Raw genomic sequence first — 19,227 nt, 5'->3', positions numbered from 1 at the left:
CTGGTGAATATTTCTTGAGTATCCAGGGTGGTAACATCAAGAAACACATGACATGGTTTCTGCCCTTAAGGAGTTCACCAATGGCAGGGGAAATAGATTTTAAAAAGCAATAGAAAGTACAAGTCAACAATGTTCTAAGGGAAAGCAGAAATGCACTTAATTGGAACACAGAAAAAAATCCTCTAGGATGACTAAGGACTGAAATGATTGAAGACACATAAAACAACTGTGGGAAAGAGAGACTCCACCTGGGGAGGTAAACTAGAGCCAAAATGAAACCAACAAAAACAATAAAAGCTATCATTTATCTTGTCAGAGAAGTTAGGCATTACACCTGAAAGAGAGAACAGGATGCTGTAAAACTGGAAGAGTCCAAGAATAAAAATGTGCTCTTGTGAATTAAAACTATAAAAGGGGTTGAAAGAAACTTGATGACTCTCCCCCAAACAGAAAACAATATGGGAAAAATACAGGAAAATTCAAGGACCAGTCCAGGAGGTCCAAATGATAGAAATAAAGAATAAAAGAAGACAGAAGAGGAAGTTACAATAAATAATTCAAGAAATGCCTTCCAAAACCAACAGACATACATTTTGAGATTCAAAAAGACCATCCAAAAACCAGTGCAATAAAGGGAAATAGGCTTATGTCAAGTCAGATCATTGTGAAAATTAGAAACCTGGAGACAGAGGGATGCTATAATTTTCAGGAAGGTCAAACCAGAACACTTTCCAAGAATTAGAAAGTCTTGATTGGACTTTTCAATATGAGGGAGCTAGAAAACACTACCAGGCTTCAAAATGCAGAAAGAAACTGGAAAACCCATGTCCAACCTAGAATTGTAAACCAGCTAAGGATAGGTGTATAGTGAAGGCATTTCAGACATGAAAGGTGTTGAAAAGGTCCTTCTTTGTGCACCCTTTCTGGAGAAGATATTGAAGAATACACTCCAACAAAACAAAGGTGTAAAACCAAAAAATACGGGGTGGGGAAGGCATGGGATGTACAAACAGAAGATTCAAAATCTGGGAGAAAGGAATCCCTGAGAGACCGAGGGAAACTCTGAAGGCCACAGCTGAGCAGAAGCTTGTTGGCAGCCAATTTCAATTGGAGGTCAGACAGTTTCAGGAATGATTTATTTAAAAAGAGGCAACTGATAGAAATTTTAATGTGAACATATTGAGAACATATTTTTAGAACTGGAGAAAACTTTTAAGTTGGCCAACTAGTAGGTGAATGGAAAATGAAGCACATGGAAAAATATGTCAATTATTAACTTCAGGGTGAAAAGTGATATCAAGAAAGGCGGAGGTAATCCTAGTTTAAGTACATGGTTCAGCTTTAATATTTGCAGAGTTATGTCCAACTGACTATTGATCAGAACAAAATACAACTCTATTGGGGGACAGGAAACTGTTATATATGTAGGGAAAAGGCATCAGGCAGGAACTAAACCCTCCCTCTCTATAGGGGGAAGGTAATATGAAAGTCTAAAAGTGGACAGGCCGAGAAGTAGCAATAGAAAAGCTATTTAGCGATGTAGGAGTTAATCCAAATAGGTACCAAAGAACAGGCGAGGAGAATCAGAAGTGGTCCCTGCTGGGGAGAGGAAGGAAGGAAAGTGGAGGGGGCTGCTCTTTGTCACAACGTGACCCATACAGGCATTTGACTCTTAAGCTGTTTGCAGTACAACTTGAGTGGAAATAAAAACCAATTTGCAATGAATGTAGTGAAAATCGGCTTTTAAAAAATAAATAGGAAGGTGATGGATGGGTTCCATCTAGAGGTCTAAGAAGGGCCCAGGGTCTGCACAGGTGGATAAGGTGCGGTAAGGAGGCTGTTCAAAGGCCTGGTTCTGGAGAAGAGCAGGTGATGGCGGGGCTGGAAAGGCAGGCATGGCTGCAGCCCTCACAGTTGCTGTTTGAGGAGCCAATGAATATCTTGCTCTGTTCTCTCCTACTTTGGTTTCCTTGGCTTCAGATAATGGAACGAGCTCTATTCCACATGGACAACTGCTATAAGATCCCCAACATCCGGGGCACTGGGCGGGTGTGCAAGACCAACCTGCCCTCCAACACGGCCTTCCGGGGCTTTGGGGGTCCCCAGGGGATGTTCATTGCCGAGCAGTGGATGAGTGAAGTCGCAGTGACCTGTGGGCTGCCAGCGGAGGAAGTAAGCTGGGAACTTGGTGGCATAAGTCAGAATGGCTGAGTCCGCCTGCGGGGAAGAGTGATTTTGTGTCTTGGGCACCTCCCCTGAGGGCAGAGGATGGGTAGGTGCTGCTGAGGGGCCTGGAAGCTTAACTTTAGGCTGCCCCACTCCCACCCCAGCATCTAGCCACCCACAAGGTCTCGGTGTCTCTCTCCTTGGGAAGGTGCGGAGGAAAAACCTGTACAAAGAAGGGGACCTGACACACTTCAACCAGAAGCTTGAGGGGTTCACCCTGCCCAGGTGTTGGGATGAATGTCTAGCAAGCTCTCAGTATCACGCTCGGAAGCGTGAAGTCGACAAGTTCAACAGGTAAGCTACCAGGAATAGGGAGTCCCGTCTCCCTTGGGTTTCCTGCCAAACCCTAAATATGAAGCTCGTCATTTAATGGACAACCTGTGAGGCTGTGGAAGTTGCCCACTCATTGGTAGCTACCCCTTTAAGATCGTGTAAAGATCCTCAGCCTCCAGGTGGACGGCTCAAGCCTGCAGTCGGCGTCATGGTCCATCTACTGTGGCCTATCATTTGAGCAAGGATGTGTACACATTATTGACAGCCCTGGCCCAGGACTAAGGACACTGTAGCTTTGTGCCTGTCTCTGATGCTAATTTATACACTTGACCCTGGAAATCATTCTGTCTCTCTGGAGTGGGCCTCAGTCTCAATATTGGTAAAGTGGGGATAATTGCACAGAGAAGGCATTGTTATCTTTCTCCCTGGGACAAAGACAGTCCAAGATCACTAGGGCACACTGACCCAATGCAGGTTCCACCCAGGGAGACAGAATGATAGTGAGCTCTGCTGCAGCTACCCTTCCTTCATTTTGACTGCACTATCGGGGCCCAACTCAGTTATGGTGATAACTACACAGTTATCACCATGGGATAACACGTGCCAGGGCAGCCTGGGATCCTGAGATTCAGGAATGTCCTATTCTGATTTGATACAAAGATATTGACTGAAAATATGTCCAAACTATTAAAAATACATAGTAGAAACTCTTTAAGAATGTTCCTTTATCTCCAGCGAGAATTGTTGGAAAAAGAGAGGACTGTGCATAATCCCAACCAAGTTTGGAATAAGCTTCACTGTGCCTTTTCTGAACCAGGTACTTGCTTTATATATATATATATATATATATATATATATATATATATATTTTTTTTTTTTTTTTTTTTTTCTTTTTTTCTTTTTTTTTTTTCTTTTCTTTTCCATCTCCACTGGACTGAGGCCCCATTTCCTTCGCCTGTTGCAGGGGTAATCCCATGGTCGCTGGTAACCAGAGCTGACCAGGGAAGCTCTTTGCTGTTGGAGTGAAAGTTGAATTTGCATATCACCATCTGTACAGTATGTCACAGGACAGTGAGAGGTGGAGATCTGGGGTCAGTCTCTGGTCCTCACCTTTCCCAACTGCAGGGCTTGGACAGCCACTGCGCTTTCATGTACAGAGTGAGGACAAAGATCAAAGACAGATGGCCTGCTTCCCTCTGAGGATGAGACAGGTGCAAAAGCACTTTGTGAACTACCGAAGGCCACCTAATTGGATGAGGAGATTCACCCTGTGCAAATGTTGTCTGGGTCTATATCCACAGTTGCTTGCTTTCTTTTTTCTGGGCTCCATTTCTTAGGCCCTAAGCCTTAAAATGAGTGGGATTTACTGAATCCTGTGTCTGGCATCCTTCTTTTTCCTCAGGCAGGAGCCCTGATTCACGTGTACACAGATGGCTCTGTGCTGCTGACCCATGGGGGCACTGAGATGGGCCAAGGCCTGCACACCAAGATGGTCCAGGTGAGCACCCGGGGCTGTGGACATCTCTCTGACATCTGGTGGCTATTGTGAGGGAGGATGCTGTGTGAGAAACTGAGCTGTGAGATGTGCCAGGGCAGCCAGGGCCTGGGATCTCATGAACGTGTGACCTTGGGCAAGACTTCTCCCCTCCTGTCCTCAGTTTCTTCATCTGAAAGGGGACAGGCCAGTGCTCTCTGAGAACGCCTTCATTACCACCATGCTAGGGCCCTGGGGCTCTGTGTGTGAGGTGGGGTACGTTGAATACATAATGGCAGCTAGTTTCCCACACTCCTTAAGAGCTCTCACAGGGCAGCCAGGATAATGGGGTGGCATGATGGTTAGCACATCTGCTGGACCCCTGAAGACTGGCCAAACTGTTTTTGTTTTTGTTTTAAAGGCTGGTGTTAGCTTGAAAAGGTCCCTTTAGTCATTGATGGGTTTATGAATGTTTTATCCTCCAGACCATTTTATAAGGTGCTCCTTCAATATCAGCCAGGTGCAAGAACATCCCAGAATCAATAGGATTAGAGTTGACAAAATTCTTTTCTTTCCTCTAACAGGGAACCTGAGCTATTTTAGGGAGAAGGCAGCCATGATAGCCTCTTCCCTACAGGGTGATGTCCTCTCTTTTTGCAGGTTGCCAGCAGAGCTCTGAAAATCCCCACCTCCAAGATTTACATCAGTGAGACGAGCACTAACACTGTGCCCAACACCTCTCCCACGGCTGCCTCTGTCAGCACTGACATCAACGGTCAGGCTGTTTACGTAAGGAGCCTGCAGGAGCCAGCACATCAGAGGGCCAGCTCAGGGCTTGGGGCCTGGAGAGCCTCCTCTGGGAGTCGGGATGAATCTTTGACAGTTCTCTGGCTATGGCCATACCTTTGGCTCTGTTTCCCAGGAGGATGTTGCCTCCAAACACCAAGCAAAAAGAGAGGTCCAAGAATCCAAATCCAACTTCCATCAAAGCCAAGAGCGACGGGTGCAGAAGGGGAGGGAAGGTGGAGGGAAAGCCGAGTTTTCAGGGAAGGCACATCCTTTGGTGTTGAAACTGGCCACATGGTAACTGGCTGAAATGGAAATTTGATTATGGGAGGGGTTAGGTCAGACCCACTTGCTTCTCTCCCATGTAGGAGAGTTTGATGGAAGAAGGCACCTCCTTGGGAGGCTTGCAAACATTCCCTGTTGGCCCAGGAACTAGGTCAGGAAAGGTTCCCTAGTGAGGACCTATGGCAGCCCCTTAGGCAGAGCCCTGTGACTTTTATCCTGGGCCTCATTCATTCTGGAGGGTAGCAAGGCTGTTTGAGCGGAACCCTGGGCACAGCATGGTTTGGAGGTGGCCTTATCCTGGGCTGGAGAGGGCAGAGGATTGACCTGTCTTGTGTATGGTGGGGGTTTCTTCAGGCAGCCTGTCAGACCATCCTAGAAAGGCTGGAACCCTTCAAGAAAAAGAATCCCAAAGGCTCCTGGAAAGACTGGGTAAGTCTGAGCCGATCAAAGACACTCTTGCAAATGGAGAGAAGCTAATAGCAGCAGGGCCTCTCCCCTACCCTGAACACATGTAGAAACATTATAATCTAGTCGCACAGGCAGAGGAAGTTGAGGTGGTCTGCAAGGTTTCACAGGGCAAGTAAAACTCAACCTCTCTCGGCCCCTTTCTCCATAGATTTCAGAGTTGGAGAAGTATCTTGAAAATGTTTGATCCAGGATCCTGACAGCCTGTGGGGATTGGGGTTTGGCTGCCCCGAGCCTGAGAGGGTAGGATGACTGTCAGACACACCTCCCTAGGAAGTCCTTGCTCTCTTGAGCCCAGTCCTACATCATGTTTTGGATGGAGCAGCCTCCATCTCTCTGAGGGCTGCCCCTGGCAGCCTCTCCCCTCATCCACTCTTGGGTCTGGGTCCACTGAGTTGCCCTTTGTGAGAGAGCAGGGAGAAAACATCCCCCAGAAGCTTCCATCACTCCTGTGGCCTTAGGAATAACACAACACACACTGCAGGAAGAGTGAGCCCAATGCACTGAATTCTAAACCAGATGCCTGCACACAAGGAGCCCTCAGAGGGAAGCTGCCGAGGAGTCTCTTGGGTGGGGGGGGGAGACTGCAGCTTCTGCAATAGGCAGGAATATCAATGGAGGCTCCAGCTCTTGTCCCAGTACAGGAACAGGAGAACTGGGCATAAGAGTAACACACTGAATGTGATTGCACGTCGACCAATCTCCCTCAACACAGCCAAACCTCCTCATCTTTCCAGGTCTCACATAACCTCGACTTCCTTCCCACACTTACGGATATCATATGCATAAATAGTGCTTGGATGTAGCTTGTTCCGGTAGTTTGCATTTTAGCATGGACTTGGCAGGCAGTTTAAATGTTTCCTGTCATGTGACCAGTTGATCTGAGCTTTGTGCTCTACTACCAGCCATGTCGTTTCATGTCCCTTGAAGCAGACAACCATGCTTCCTAAGCCACATCACCAGCATGTATGTGCACATACACAAAAAAATATATCATAGGCTTATTGCAGATCCTAGCCCAAAATATTTTCTGTAAGCCTTAGTTTTTTCATCTGTAAAATGAGGATAATAGTACAGATATTATAGGGTTATGGTGAGTATTCAGATAAGATATGCAAAGTGCTATTTAGCATCTGGTACCTAGTAAAGAGCTTGGTAATTGACAATGATGGTGATCCAAATTATATCAAGAGCAGTTTAAATCTTCATATGCCAATGCGTGGGAGTATCCCAAAAGCTATTTATTAGACAAGTAAAGTATAGACGAATAATTTTATTGCTAGGAAACTGTAAGTAAAAGTATAAGGTTAACGTGTGGAGTATGAGGAACACTCTAGACAGTTGCTTTTACAATGGCCTGAGTAGAAAATAATCACCAAAGAGAGGTGATTAAAGCAGTGAGTTTGTGCTAGTCTTGGAAGAAATAGAAGTAGTGGAAGAACTTAAATGTGGGGACGTGGAGGGGTTGGGAAGGGGTGACACTCGAGTTTGGCTGGTGTGCTGCTGAAGGCCAGAGGGAAGGCTGTGCTCCTTAACGTCAGGCATCTGCTCCACAGGCAATAGGGGGTCACCCAGAGCTCTAGAGGAGGGAGCTGCCTCGGCAGTGCCGTGTGTTAAGGTGGCTACTCCAGCTGGGCTGGGGAGGTGACCTGAGGCAGAGAGGCCAGTTAAGAGGCTACTATTGCACTCCAGCCTCCAGACGATGAGGGCCTGGTGGAGGTGGTAGGAGTGAGGAGCCCCTAGCAGATCAGCTTCCAGATGAAGAGGGTGAGCTCATGAAAGCATGAAGGCAAGTCGGGCTCTTGGGAAACCACACTTGCCACTTCCTGATGGCCATTTCCTCCCCTCAGGTCAAAGCTGCCTACGAGGATGCAGTGAGCTTGTCTGCTACTGGGTTTTATAAGTAAGTGTGATCCTGCCCTGCCCGTCTCGCCATGGGTGGTCATCCTAAGGTCCCAGGTCCCCTCCAGCTTCAAATGCTGTCGGTCCATGCTCAGGAGAGGGCAGTTCTACTGAAACGCTTATCTCTCCAATGGATTTCCACTAATTTGAATCTAAGGATGCTCTAGATTTGTGGGATTACCAAACCATGAGTCAGGAGGGCAAAAGCGGGAGCTGCCGCATTGGGAGATCAAGTTCTAGTTTGGGTCTTTGAGTGTACTTCTTCCTTTGGAGAAGTACATGGTTCCTTTGGAGCCTGTTTCCTCCCTTTCCAGACGGGACCAATCAACTATTGACCTTGCCCCGGCATTTGGCAAGTTCTGGGGTGTCTGCTGCTTGAGTTGGGTAACCCTTGTGTGCTTCTTTGTACTGGGCATCAGACTTCTTCAGAGCAGGTTTCCCTCAGAATGGAAGAGGACATGCAGGGTACAGGGGAACTTTATTAATGCAGTGAGATTTTAAAAGAGAGCACATACCTTCTGCAGTTTTAAAATTCAGTAGCAGTGTGAATAGCTAGAGACCTGCCCATCTGACTAGGAGCTGTAAAAAGAGTTGGTCATATTTACTGTCAGTCATAATGTTTTAGCTATCTCTGGGAAATTTAACGAGAACCTTTTCTTTCACAGGTCAAGAGATTGAAGAATGGTTTGCTTTAAAAATGTTTGCTTTAAAATTTCTTGCATGAACGTATGAACATTATTAATATGCATGAATATATATTCTCTCTGTATATGTACATACACACATATATGTGTGTATATATGAATTGGTTGTCCTATATTCTCCAGGTCATATAATATTGGGCTTATACAAACATAAACTAATGTAGATTTTTAAAAAGTTTCTATTATATATTTGAAGTTCATAAAAGTAGGGTTTTATAAGGGAGAGCTAGATGAATATGGTGAAGTCAGAGGTCAAGTGCTGGTTCTATTGGGAGGAGAAGTCTTTTCCCTTGGTCCTATATTAGTTTATTTTTGTGGTTTCCTGTTCATATCTGTTCACATTACTTCTGTATAATATATAAAATAACGCAGGTCCAGTTTAGTATATACTGTGTGTGTGACACTAAAGATGCACATGCATGTGACTTTTGGGCTTTTGCATGTGTGTGAGTGTGTACAGTGCTAGGGATTGAACCCAGGGCCTTGCTCGTGCCAGGCAGGCATTCCACCACTGAGCTACATCCCCGCCCCACAAAATCAGAATTGTATAAGGTTCCCAGGATCAAAAAAGAAAAAAGTCTATCAAGAAACATTTGTTTCTATAAATAACATTTTTCTCAAATCTCTTGCTGAAATTTTGAAAGTGTCAGGAAGTGGGGAGTGGCACTTAAAGATGCCCCCAGGCTGGCATGAATTCCCTGGGGGAACTTTCACTTGAGAAAGGTAAGCAGCTAAGCTTGTGTGACTAACCCAAGCGCCATCACAGTTCTGAAGACTTGGGATTCTAGTTCATTCCATCCTTCAGAGTGACTTTCGTGTCCTTTGTGAACCCCGGCAAATCCATCACCTCTGTTTCTACCATGCAAAGCCAGCATGCTGATACTAAATGCCACGAGGCTGTGCAGAAAGATTATAACACGGGCCTTAGAAAAATGGAACGGAAAATGCTTGGTAATACCTGAGTCTCATTAAAGTTTTAGAATATTCAAAATAAATGGGATCTTTTTTTTAATAGCTGAATGGAGAATAAAATAATTAGGGCTTAAAGGTTTTGGAACAGGCTGTGGGATATGGGAAGGGTGGGCTATCCTAATACATTCAGCTTCTTCCCTTTTCTTTCCAAGGACACCCAACCTTGGCTACAAATTTGAGACAAACTCCGGGAATCCCTTCCACTACTTCACCTATGGGGTGGCTTGCTCTGAAGTAGAAATTGACTGCTTAACAGGGGATCATAAGGTAAGGAGTTTGTAAAACCTTAATCCTAAGGGGAAAAAGAGAAGACAAACAACTGATTTGTAATCCTAAGAGCTGATAGAGTCAGGGTCTCTGGTTGGAAAAATGATGCCTAACATCAGGAATAGGCAAATATTGCATACAGGGTCAAAAAGAACATATTTTAGGCTCAACAGGCCACAGAGTCTCTGCTTCATCCACTCACATGGTAGTTGTCATGTGATAGCAGTCAACATGGATATAAGCAAAGAACACAACTATGATCCAGTAAAATGTTATTTATGAACACAAATTTGAATTTTGGATCTTTTTTTCTTGCCAAAAGATATTCATCTTTTTATTTTTTTCACCCATTTAATAAAATAACTCTTAGCCTTTGGGCCCTACAAAACCAGAGAACAGGCTAGATTCAGCCCTGGAACACAGTTTGTTGACCCCTTTCTTACATCATCTACCCAGACTCAGGTTCAAGCCCACAGGCCCCTGGGAACCCGCCCTTGCTACTCATGCATGAGTGGGTACACAGTTAGTTCTGATTGCTGAGAGATCATTGCTGCTCCCTGTCCCCTACCTAGCTGCTAGGATCTCAAACTTCAGCAGTGACAAGGACAGTCAAGACATGGTGGAAACTTAACTCTTTTGCCTGAGTGTGCTCAGGGATCTTTGCTTGTGAAAACACTGTCCGGGCTGGCCAAGACCCATCTACGGTTAGTTTAAACATTCCTTTCTTCTCAAACTGCTTCTGTTTGCCATCTACTTCAGAACCTCCGCACCGATATTGTCATGGATGTTGGCTCCAGTTTGAATCCTGCCATTGATATTGGACAGGTAAGGCCCATGGGAGACCAGAGTGGTGACAGAATGGGCCACTGGTGTACTTCATCCCCACTAGGGTCACCAGCCATACAGCAGATTGTTTAATATTATTTTTAAACAGCCAGAAAATGGCTTGTAGGGAGTCTCCCCCAGAAGGGCACTTAGATTGATGATAGCCCTCCCAACTTTTGAGGCAGAAAATAAATGAATATGGATTAACCTGGAAAGGGCACTCCCACCCCGGGGAACAAGATGATGAATGGCAAAACACTGGGTGTATGTGTGTGTGCATATGCGCACGCGCATGGAGATTGAGTTTGGGATCGATGCCCAGGGAGTAGGGTCTGAGGTTAGAAGAGTCCTTTCTCTCCTCCTAATTCTTTCAGCCAAGACAGCATTTATCCTCCAGGAAGGCAATCGATGTAAGCAATGAGCATGGGGCATGGGACGGCCCTGGGGGTCAAAGACGTGGGCACAACCAAGAGTTCAGGAATGACCCAAAGAAAATCGCTTTTGTAAAATAGAGGATTATATATAGCAACAGAAGAGAGAGGGAAGAGCAGAGAGTTGAGATGTAGTGAGCATATGGTAGAAAATAAACATTGCATTTCTCAAAAAAGGACAATTACTGAGGATACGGACATCTAGTCATTAGTCAATCTGTTCACTTGTTCGTTGAGCAGTCACCTGGGGAGTCCCCCCCTGGTGCAGGTACTACATTAGGAACTGCAGAGGCAAGGATGGTTACCAGCTGGCCTCTCCCTGAAGGCTCATTCAGTCATGGTGATGCCACATGTCACCCTTCTGAGCTGGGACAGCAGTCATGGGGCCAGCGTAGTATGTCAGGTGCCTTAGAAGAGATCTTTAAGCCACAGCAGGGGCATCTGCTCCCAGAGAACAGGCTCAGTAAGACTGGAGGTCAATCTCAAAGAAACTACTATCCAAGAAATTCCTCCTGTGAGCTTACTTCTCAGTTTGGGGCCACAATTTCTTCAGTGATGATGTGGAAGGAACATCTCCATCTGCATGTGACAGGTTTTAGTGGGAAATTATGCCTGTCCCATGTGATCCTCCTAGAATTGCCTACAAATTCTGACATTGACCTTCAGTGTTCACGCCTTTGTTTTGTCTAAGCCAAAGGCCATCTAGGTTATTGCAGGGTTGGGGTAGGAACCAGGTGACTAGTAGGGGACTATATTAGTTTCCATATAGGTCTTTGTGTTCATTGCTGCTAGTGGTTCTGTCCTTGGGGAGGGGAGAGGCAGGTAATGGTGGTCTTCATTTATCTTGCAGGTGGAAGGGGCATTTGTTCAGGGCCTTGGCCTCTTTACCCTGGAGGAGCTGCACTACTCCCCCGAGGGCAGCCTGCACACCCGCGGGCCCAGCACCTATAAGATACCTGCATTTGGAAGTATCCCCATTGAATTCAGGGTGTCCCTGCTCCGCGACTGCCCCAACAAGAAGGCCATCTACGCATCCAAGGTACTTTGCTCTGAGTCCGTGCTGCCTTCCAGGATGCACTGTGGGAGGCCACAGGTGGCGATGAGGGGCTTTAGCTACCCACCTGGTGGGTCTGCAAGGGATTCTTCTTGCAGAAAGAAGAGGGCCTGACACTGGCCTTGGCGAGGACAGCAGATGGCTGGGCAGTGCCACCTGAGAACCAGTTAAACAGGGTTGAGGGCACCACCTTATTGTAGTCTGAAGCCAGCTCCTGTGGTAGACAGAGGAGTTCCTTAATCACATCCTGTAGAGCAAATCCCAACCTTTACCTGTATCTCAGGTGTGCATCCCTGGGGCTTGATCCTCAGAGATGGTTTTATAGATGCAGCATCCCTGTGTCCCACGGAAATCAGCATATTCCCTGAGGGTGGGAGAGCAATGTCTGAGCTCACCCTGGCGCCTCCTTCAGTGACCCAGACCCAAACTTACGATTTGGTCAGCATGCCAAAAGAGTGTAAATAACTATCCTTTATTCTTCCTTGTTCCCAGTAAGTACAAAACAGAGTTTGAAAATTAATTTAGCTGATCAGTATAATCCTAGACCTACAAAGGAAGGCAATAATCACTATGAAGGAAGGTGACCAGTGAAATATCCATTGGCTTATCTCACCCTTTACAGTGGGTGGGTCCAGAACACATTGTGACCTTTCCCACTGACTCCCACACTCTGTCATGCATTGGAGTCACCAGGGTTCAGGATTAAATTGCACCTCTATGGAGCCCACCCCAAGAAATTTGGTAGGACTGAGAAGTAGGTTCCTGGAACACGCATTTAAAATAAGTATCCCTAGTGATTCTGATGGAGGTGGTCTCTGATCTATGCTTTTGGGGAAAATTAGTCAACCTCTGTGAGAAAGTGTTTTAATTCCTACTTGTCATGCCCTATAATTCCAGAAGATGCTGCAAGTGTAATTATGGTGCCCGTAAGATACTCCCCCTAGGCTAGTAACTTTGAAGAAAGGGTCAAAACTCATGTCAGGTTTTTGAATCCACAAAATATAATTATTTAATGTAACTTATAATAGTACATTATATTTACAAAGTATCATCAGAGGAAATCACATAGCAGGAACTTACAGGAGCATACCCATGAAGTCCAGACTTATTGTTCTCAGTCCCTGATGAGTTCTGACTACCTCTTCCTGTTGGATTGGGTGCTGCCCTGCTAGTGCTGGGTGGGGCTTTGCTGGCATCACCAGCCCCCCTGGTGTGGACTTGCTGCCTGGTCTCTTGAGTCTGTGTGCGAGGGCAGCTGCTGATGTCCTACCCTGCACTCTGGCCCTTCAGGCTGTTGGGGAGCCGCCCCTCTTCCTGGCTGCCTCTATCTTCTTCGCCATCAAGGATGCCATTCGGGCAGCTCGAGCTCAGCGTGCAGATTATAGTACAAAGCAACTTTTCCAGCTGGACAGCCCTGCGACCCCGGAGAAGATCCGCAATGCCTGTGTGGACCAGTTCACCACCTTGGTAGGATGCCTCTCAGACACTCGCTCCCTCCAGCGGGGGCTGGGGATAGGCTGGCACACTGCAGGGGAAGGTTCTACAAAAAGGAGAAATGCCAGGGTCTCTCGATTGGGCAGCCCTGGGTCAGTGGCTGGATTGCTGTGCATGTTGGGTATGCACTTGAACTTGCAAGGGAAGAAGGAGAAACCCCTTTGAAGCTGCAGCTTACCGCTGGGCCTGTCTAGAGGTGGGAGGAACATGTGGTAATTGCCATTCGCCACAGATTTCACCATTTTCCATCTAGTTTCAGGCGATGAAGAAAACTCCAAATATGCCAAATCTTTAGTGTTAGTCAGTAGTATTTGGGGACCCCTCTAATAAAGACACTGTTATGAGGCACTAGGGAGATGCGGTGGAGGGGGAGAAGAAATTATTAACTAGATCAGCCTCATTTGCCTCATGATTACCATATGCCACACCGATACTGGGAACACGTAGGTGCCCTTGAGGACTTCACAGCCTTTTGGGAAACCAAATGATGGCTTTATGTGGTGATTACCACCATGGAGGGGTATGCAGTAGAGGAACCCATGGCTGTCAGAACACTTTGGGAAGTCCCTCTGTGACAAAATAAGAGCCTGCTAGGACTACATCTTCCACTGCTGGACTCTCAGAACCAGCCCTGCTCTGAGTTGTGCTATTGGTCGCTGTGTGCACTGAACTCCCAGGTTGCCTTTGCTACCACCATCTCCACTGGGTTAGCAGAACCGGATTCTATCTGATACTCAAGCTGTGTTTCGTCCTTTTGAAATTTGATAGGCCTTTGGGTTTAGCAATGAAGTGGGTACTCATGGACCAGAAGTCTTCCGAGCATGGGGAGAGGGTAGGAGAGTCCAGAGGGGAGAGGGGTGGTGGTGCAAATCTGCCATCCCAGACCTCTGCATTGAGGGTGAAAGAGCCATATGGGCCCCTGGTCACGTTCCCCTCAGGTCTGCCTATAGCTTAGCCATGAGATTAAAAACCACACAGACCATGTGTAAGCTCCTAGACAGTGAAGTTCCCACAAATTTCCATGGCCCACAACCTGTGATGGCCCCCAATTCTGAGAGTTTCCTTCATTACCTGGCATTGCAAGGCTTCCAATGAGCTCACACGTACTGCAAGGTTAGATTCTTACAAACAATCCAGTGTGGAACTTAATCATTTAAAGAGGCCCTCTGAGGCCTCCAACCTAAAACAAAGATTCTTTTCTATGTAACAACACATCAATGATTTAAAATCCATGTAATGGATTTGCATGAGCAGCGGATTCTGAGTCAATTGTGCTTTTTTAAGGATTGAGTACCACAGTGAGGAAGGACCACTTCTAAATTGGTCATTACCATATCTCCAGAGCCTAAGGGAATGGCTGCCATTTGGAAAGTGCTCAGTAAAAATAAATGAATGACTAGGAAACCAAAGGGTCCTGCCCTGGGGCATTCCCAATGGCTGAGACTATAGAATGATGTTTGGTCTTAGAAGGGTGGCTGGCAGTGGTGGGAGGTGACATGTGTATGGCAGGGTGGGAGGGGTATCATCAGAAGATCCTGGCAATGAGAGCTCTTCATTCCTTCCTAGTGTGTCACTGGAGCACAGGAGAACTGTAAGCCCTGGTCTCAGAGGGTCTGAAGAGAAAGTCCCCAGCAGAGTGTTCTTGTGCTACAGTGGAGCTTCCATGGAGCAGGAAGCACATACTACAAAACCCAGATCTATACAAGCTGGACGACAAAGCTGTGATTCACCTGGAAGAACTGGAATGCATTGGAAGATTTTGAAAAAATATGATTTGCAAACAATGATGATCAAATTTAGAACTGTGAGGCTGAGAGGCAGTTGGGATCATTTCAAGAATGATGATTTTTCTAGAATGTTCTGGGGCAAGTCTGTTTTAATCATGGATTGGGGGAAGGTTTAAGAAGTGTTTGTGTGATGTCCCCACTCACTGGACAGCCTGTGTAACCTCAAGTGCTAATGGTGTCTGCCCCTCCAAGAGGATTCCCACAAACCTTCAGAAACTTAAACCAAAGTTGTTCTAAATCTGAGTGCCTTCCTCAGGAAGCCTTTCCTTCAAACCAACGATTACCATCTTATAATCTCAACCATACTCACATTTTACAACGAAACAGTGAGGTGAGATTAAAACCTCTAACTACCTTTGTGTCACTAGAGAAAATAATAAAGAATGAAGCAAATCCAGGGTTAATTGTATCTAATTTTGTTAAGCTGCATAAAGTAAAATTACTCTATAACACAAAAATCCAACTGTCTCACTTACTGAGAACCTGCAATGTGCTAGATTTCTTCCCTTTGTGTAAGATCAGATTTTCATTTGAAGCCAGAGTAATTCTCACCTAGAAACGATGCTATTGAAATCAATACCAGCCAGAGGGAAAGTGAGGAGGCCTGGGTTCTCATCCAGGCTCTGTCCCTGCCTGTGTGACCTTGGACTGTCATTTCCCCCTTTCTGTGTTTCATTTTACTGCAAAATGAAAGGATTGGATGGGAATAATCTCTGAGATCTTCTTCTGCTCTAAGTCTATAAATACATGACCTGAAAACTCTAGTTATATAAGGGACCTGCAGCTATCAAAGACTTGGCTCTCTTACTATGAAGCAATGTCTGGGCTGAATGAACTCCGCTTAGAATCCCTCAAGCTCTTGCGGTTGGTAAAGAACAGAAGAGAGACAAACGTCTCCTTTGGTTTCTCCAACAGGTGATTTCATCACAACGTAGTACTGGGTGGCCGATGAGACATTGTCATGTGCCTTCACTGTCCAAAATATCCAGCCTGCCAGACAGAGTCTGTGGTTCTGGCCATAGAAGGAGCACGACAGAAACTGTGCAGTTGAGCTGGTGCTTGATGTCACTAATAAATGAAACTGTCAGCTGGTTGGCATGGGAGAAATGCTTATTAGTAATCATAATCACACCAAATGCTAGTATCTTCCACTTCTTAGCCAGATTTCATTTCTAAAAAGCATAACCACTCATGTGCATGTGTGCGCGCGCACACACACACACACACACACACACACACACTTTTTGTTTGTTTTTTACAAAAGTCCGTTTTTCAAAGTATTCCAGATGTGCAGTCTCTTTTACAGCATGGTTAAGGCTGAAGTTTTAAACATCAAGGTGGTATTTACAGTGAGATGTGCAGGTCTGCTTCAGATGATTTTCTAGAATGTTCTGGGGCAGGACCTGAGACATCATTGGTGAGGCTCTCAGGGCTGAGCTGAGACTCAGAATTCCCATCTGTGCTTTGATAACCAAGGCAGAAGTAGAGTAGTCATGGAGCTCCAATGAGCAAGATTTGTGAGCTATAAATCACTGTTATTTAAGAGGCGCTGTCCTCCTCAGACACCTTGCCTTGCTCTGCAGTAACTGCTGCAAGCCCAGAGAGGGAGGTGCTTTGGTCTTTGTGGGGCGGCACACCTCCAGCAGTCAGCACCGCCTGCAGTACAGGTCTATAACCTGCAGAGGGCGGTAGAAGATTGAGCATGAGATGCAGTCTCCAGATGGCACAGCAGCACTGTGGTTAATTACTAAGTTAGTGTTTCAGGATCTCAGAGTAGATCAAATGTCCTCAAGGGCTTCTCCAAGAGCCAGATTTGAAGCTGACTGGCCGGCAAAAATCTCCTCAAAGGAGCTCTTTAAGAACATGGGTCAGCCATGGGGACTGAGCTCCAGATGGAAGGTTAGCAGGGGGAAAAGCAATTCTTATTTTCCGAGCATCTGCAATGTACCAGGTGCCAAATTTAATACTTCACCTTCATGGTCTCGTTTAATCCTCCCAGTGGCTCTAGGAGTAGGTAACCGAATCCATGTAATCACGCGAAGGAGAAGCCCTACCCTTCGCCATGCCTAGGAGCTAACTCAGGAACACTTACTCCTAGAAACCCACCACAAACAGTGGGCAGCTCCTAGGCGGGGAGACCTGGGATACGTTGGGAGTTGATCTGCCTGTCAAAGTGGACCCAGGCAGGATCATGGAGGCTGACGGAGGCACCAGAACAACTATCTGTTTCTCACAGACAGGGTAGGCCACACAGGCAGGGCGACACTGTTGAAATATTGCCTGAGCCACTGATGAACCTTATCCTTCTCCAGGACTGAGGTGACTGGGAGGCCAGGATGGGGAGGCCAGGATGGAGGTCATAAGAGGAACCCTGGACAAGGGATAAGCACAGAAATAGTGCTAGCTGATTGATTTATGACTGGGAACATCCCTGAGCTCAAGATATTTTTATTTTTAGCTGAGGGGGAGCTTGGAAACCAGCTCACTGTGCTCCCAGTTGGGGATGTGGGGAAGGGCTATTCATAACATGCAGCTTCCTTGAACCGGTGAGTCCTGGGAGCACGATGTGCCCCCTGGGCCTGCCCTTTTGTTTTGTTTCTATCCTAAAGTGGGGGAGGACATGTCCCTAAGATAGGAGATAGATCCCATGACCATCCTGTCACCTGAAATAAAGCAGCCCATTCATTGAAGTGGAAATGCCAGGCACTGCCCAAAGGGATTCTGGCGTCATCTCTGACCTTGAACTGCCCTGATCCCGGCCAGCCCCAGACAGTCCCCCAGACCAACTCAATATCCTAGAGCTGGAGGAACCTTGGGGACATCAAGCTCAATCCATTTGTTTTAGAGATAAGAAACATAGTCCCATAGAGGGTAATTGACTTGTCCAGGGTCCCATGGCCCTTTACTGGCAAAGCCAGGCTTACAAGGCCACCAAACTCCTGGGCTTGTCAGAGGACCCTTCTCTGATGCAACCTTTGGGTTGGGGAGTGATAGAAATTTAGCTCTGCTGGTAGAGAAAGGGTGTGGACAGCTCAGGGCCCAAGAGGGACTCTGTGCAAAGAGGGACATTTGCCTTCTGTGTCTCTATGTCTCTGCTTCTGTGACAAGATGCTACAATGAGATTCTTCCCTAAGCCCACAGGCGGGGAACAAAATAGTAAGTGCAAAAACATCCCCTCATTCCAAAGTGAGGTGCTAAATCGTCTATGCAAGACTTGCAGAGTGGGTGGCTGGAACGGATTTTTGCCACCTTTAGCTCACCACCCACCTCAGAGGAATGAAGTAGTAGAGTGTAAATTTGAGAGGAAGGAGGTTTTCTTGGGAGATAAAAAGCTGTGCATCCTCCCTGCCAACAAGGAGAACGTGTGCATATGTATGTGTGTCTGTTGGGGGCATTCTTTTCCCCACCCTGTGGGGGAAGGAGATCCAGCATGAGAAACCTGCTTGGGAAGCTGTGGTTGGTCAGACTGAGGTATCAGGGCACCAAGAAGAGAGGACAAGAGCAAACTCCACTTCCTGCCATGGTGGGGCAAGATGACCAGCGGTGCCACTCAGGAGGACTGGGAGGGGAAGGGACCATCTGATGCCCTAGGACCAAAATAGTGGACTGTCAACTGGCTCTGGCGAGGTCCTGAGGACTACCATCACACCCTTGCCTTGCCTCCCATGTCCCAGCCTCCCATCTTCCCCTCCTCCTACACATCTTCTAGTAGGAAGGAAGATAGCAGAGCTCTCCATGGGGCCTTTGAGCTGTAAGTATTGGGAGGAGGGACATGAAGGTGGGGTACCCAAGCTGCTTGCATTGTTCTGATGTGTTCCTGCATCAACCCTGGGAACTCAGAGCACATTTCTGAGAGTCTGAGTGGTATGTGACTTGCTCCCCTCTCCCCCCACCACTGTCTTCATCTCATCCTGGCAGGTACCTACCCACATTCGGCCAATTGTCCTGATCCATGAGCTATCAATGAGTGGTGAACTGGTCCATGCATGAGCTGCGTTCCTTCTCCCAGGAGATAGGGTATTTCTAGGGTCCTCCTGGTGCCGGAGACACTACCTTTTCTTGCTTCCCATCTAGGCTGGACTGAGCACCTGCCCGGAGAGAGTGAGACAGCATCCCTCAGCCCTCTCTTTGGTGTTAGGAATTAGCATACCTGTGTGGACTGCCCACGCTTCTCCTCTTTTCCCCTCTTCTCTCTTGGGCAAGTTTGTGAGCTCCTTTGAACCTCAGTCTTCTCACCAGTAAAATGGGCATGGGGATCAACAGCTTTACTGAGCTATTGTAA

General features: G+C 46.7%; 1 protein-coding gene across 1 annotated transcript in view; it reads left to right on the top strand.

The window, feature by feature from the left end:
- Xdh (xanthine dehydrogenase) overlaps positions 1 to 15,338 on the top strand; it is a 60,516-nt gene extending 45,178 nt beyond the window's left edge. The window contains exons 26-37 of the mRNA XM_071601225.1: positions 1,981 to 2,172; positions 2,375 to 2,520; positions 3,235 to 3,316; positions 3,902 to 3,997; positions 4,634 to 4,762; positions 5,399 to 5,473; positions 7,360 to 7,412; positions 9,240 to 9,354; positions 10,114 to 10,179; positions 11,461 to 11,649; positions 12,955 to 13,131; positions 14,725 to 15,338. Coding sequence (XP_071457326.1) covers positions 1,981 to 2,172; positions 2,375 to 2,520; positions 3,235 to 3,316; positions 3,902 to 3,997; positions 4,634 to 4,762; positions 5,399 to 5,473; positions 7,360 to 7,412; positions 9,240 to 9,354; positions 10,114 to 10,179; positions 11,461 to 11,649; positions 12,955 to 13,131; positions 14,725 to 14,775 — 1,371 coding nt within the window. The 3' untranslated portion in view covers positions 14,776 to 15,338. The remainder of the gene's footprint in view (positions 1 to 1,980; positions 2,173 to 2,374; positions 2,521 to 3,234; positions 3,317 to 3,901; positions 3,998 to 4,633; positions 4,763 to 5,398; positions 5,474 to 7,359; positions 7,413 to 9,239; positions 9,355 to 10,113; positions 10,180 to 11,460; positions 11,650 to 12,954; positions 13,132 to 14,724) is intronic.
- The last annotated feature ends 3,889 nt before the right edge of the window (positions 15,339 to 19,227 follow it).

Source organism: Marmota flaviventris, chromosome 14 (assembly GCF_047511675.1).
Source record: "Marmota flaviventris isolate mMarFla1 chromosome 14, mMarFla1.hap1, whole genome shotgun sequence".
NCBI classification, from domain to species: Eukaryota; Metazoa; Chordata; class Mammalia; order Rodentia; family Sciuridae; genus Marmota; species Marmota flaviventris.
The sequence above is the reverse complement of the archived record's forward strand: the minus strand, read 5'-3'. Positions and strand labels throughout refer to the sequence as shown.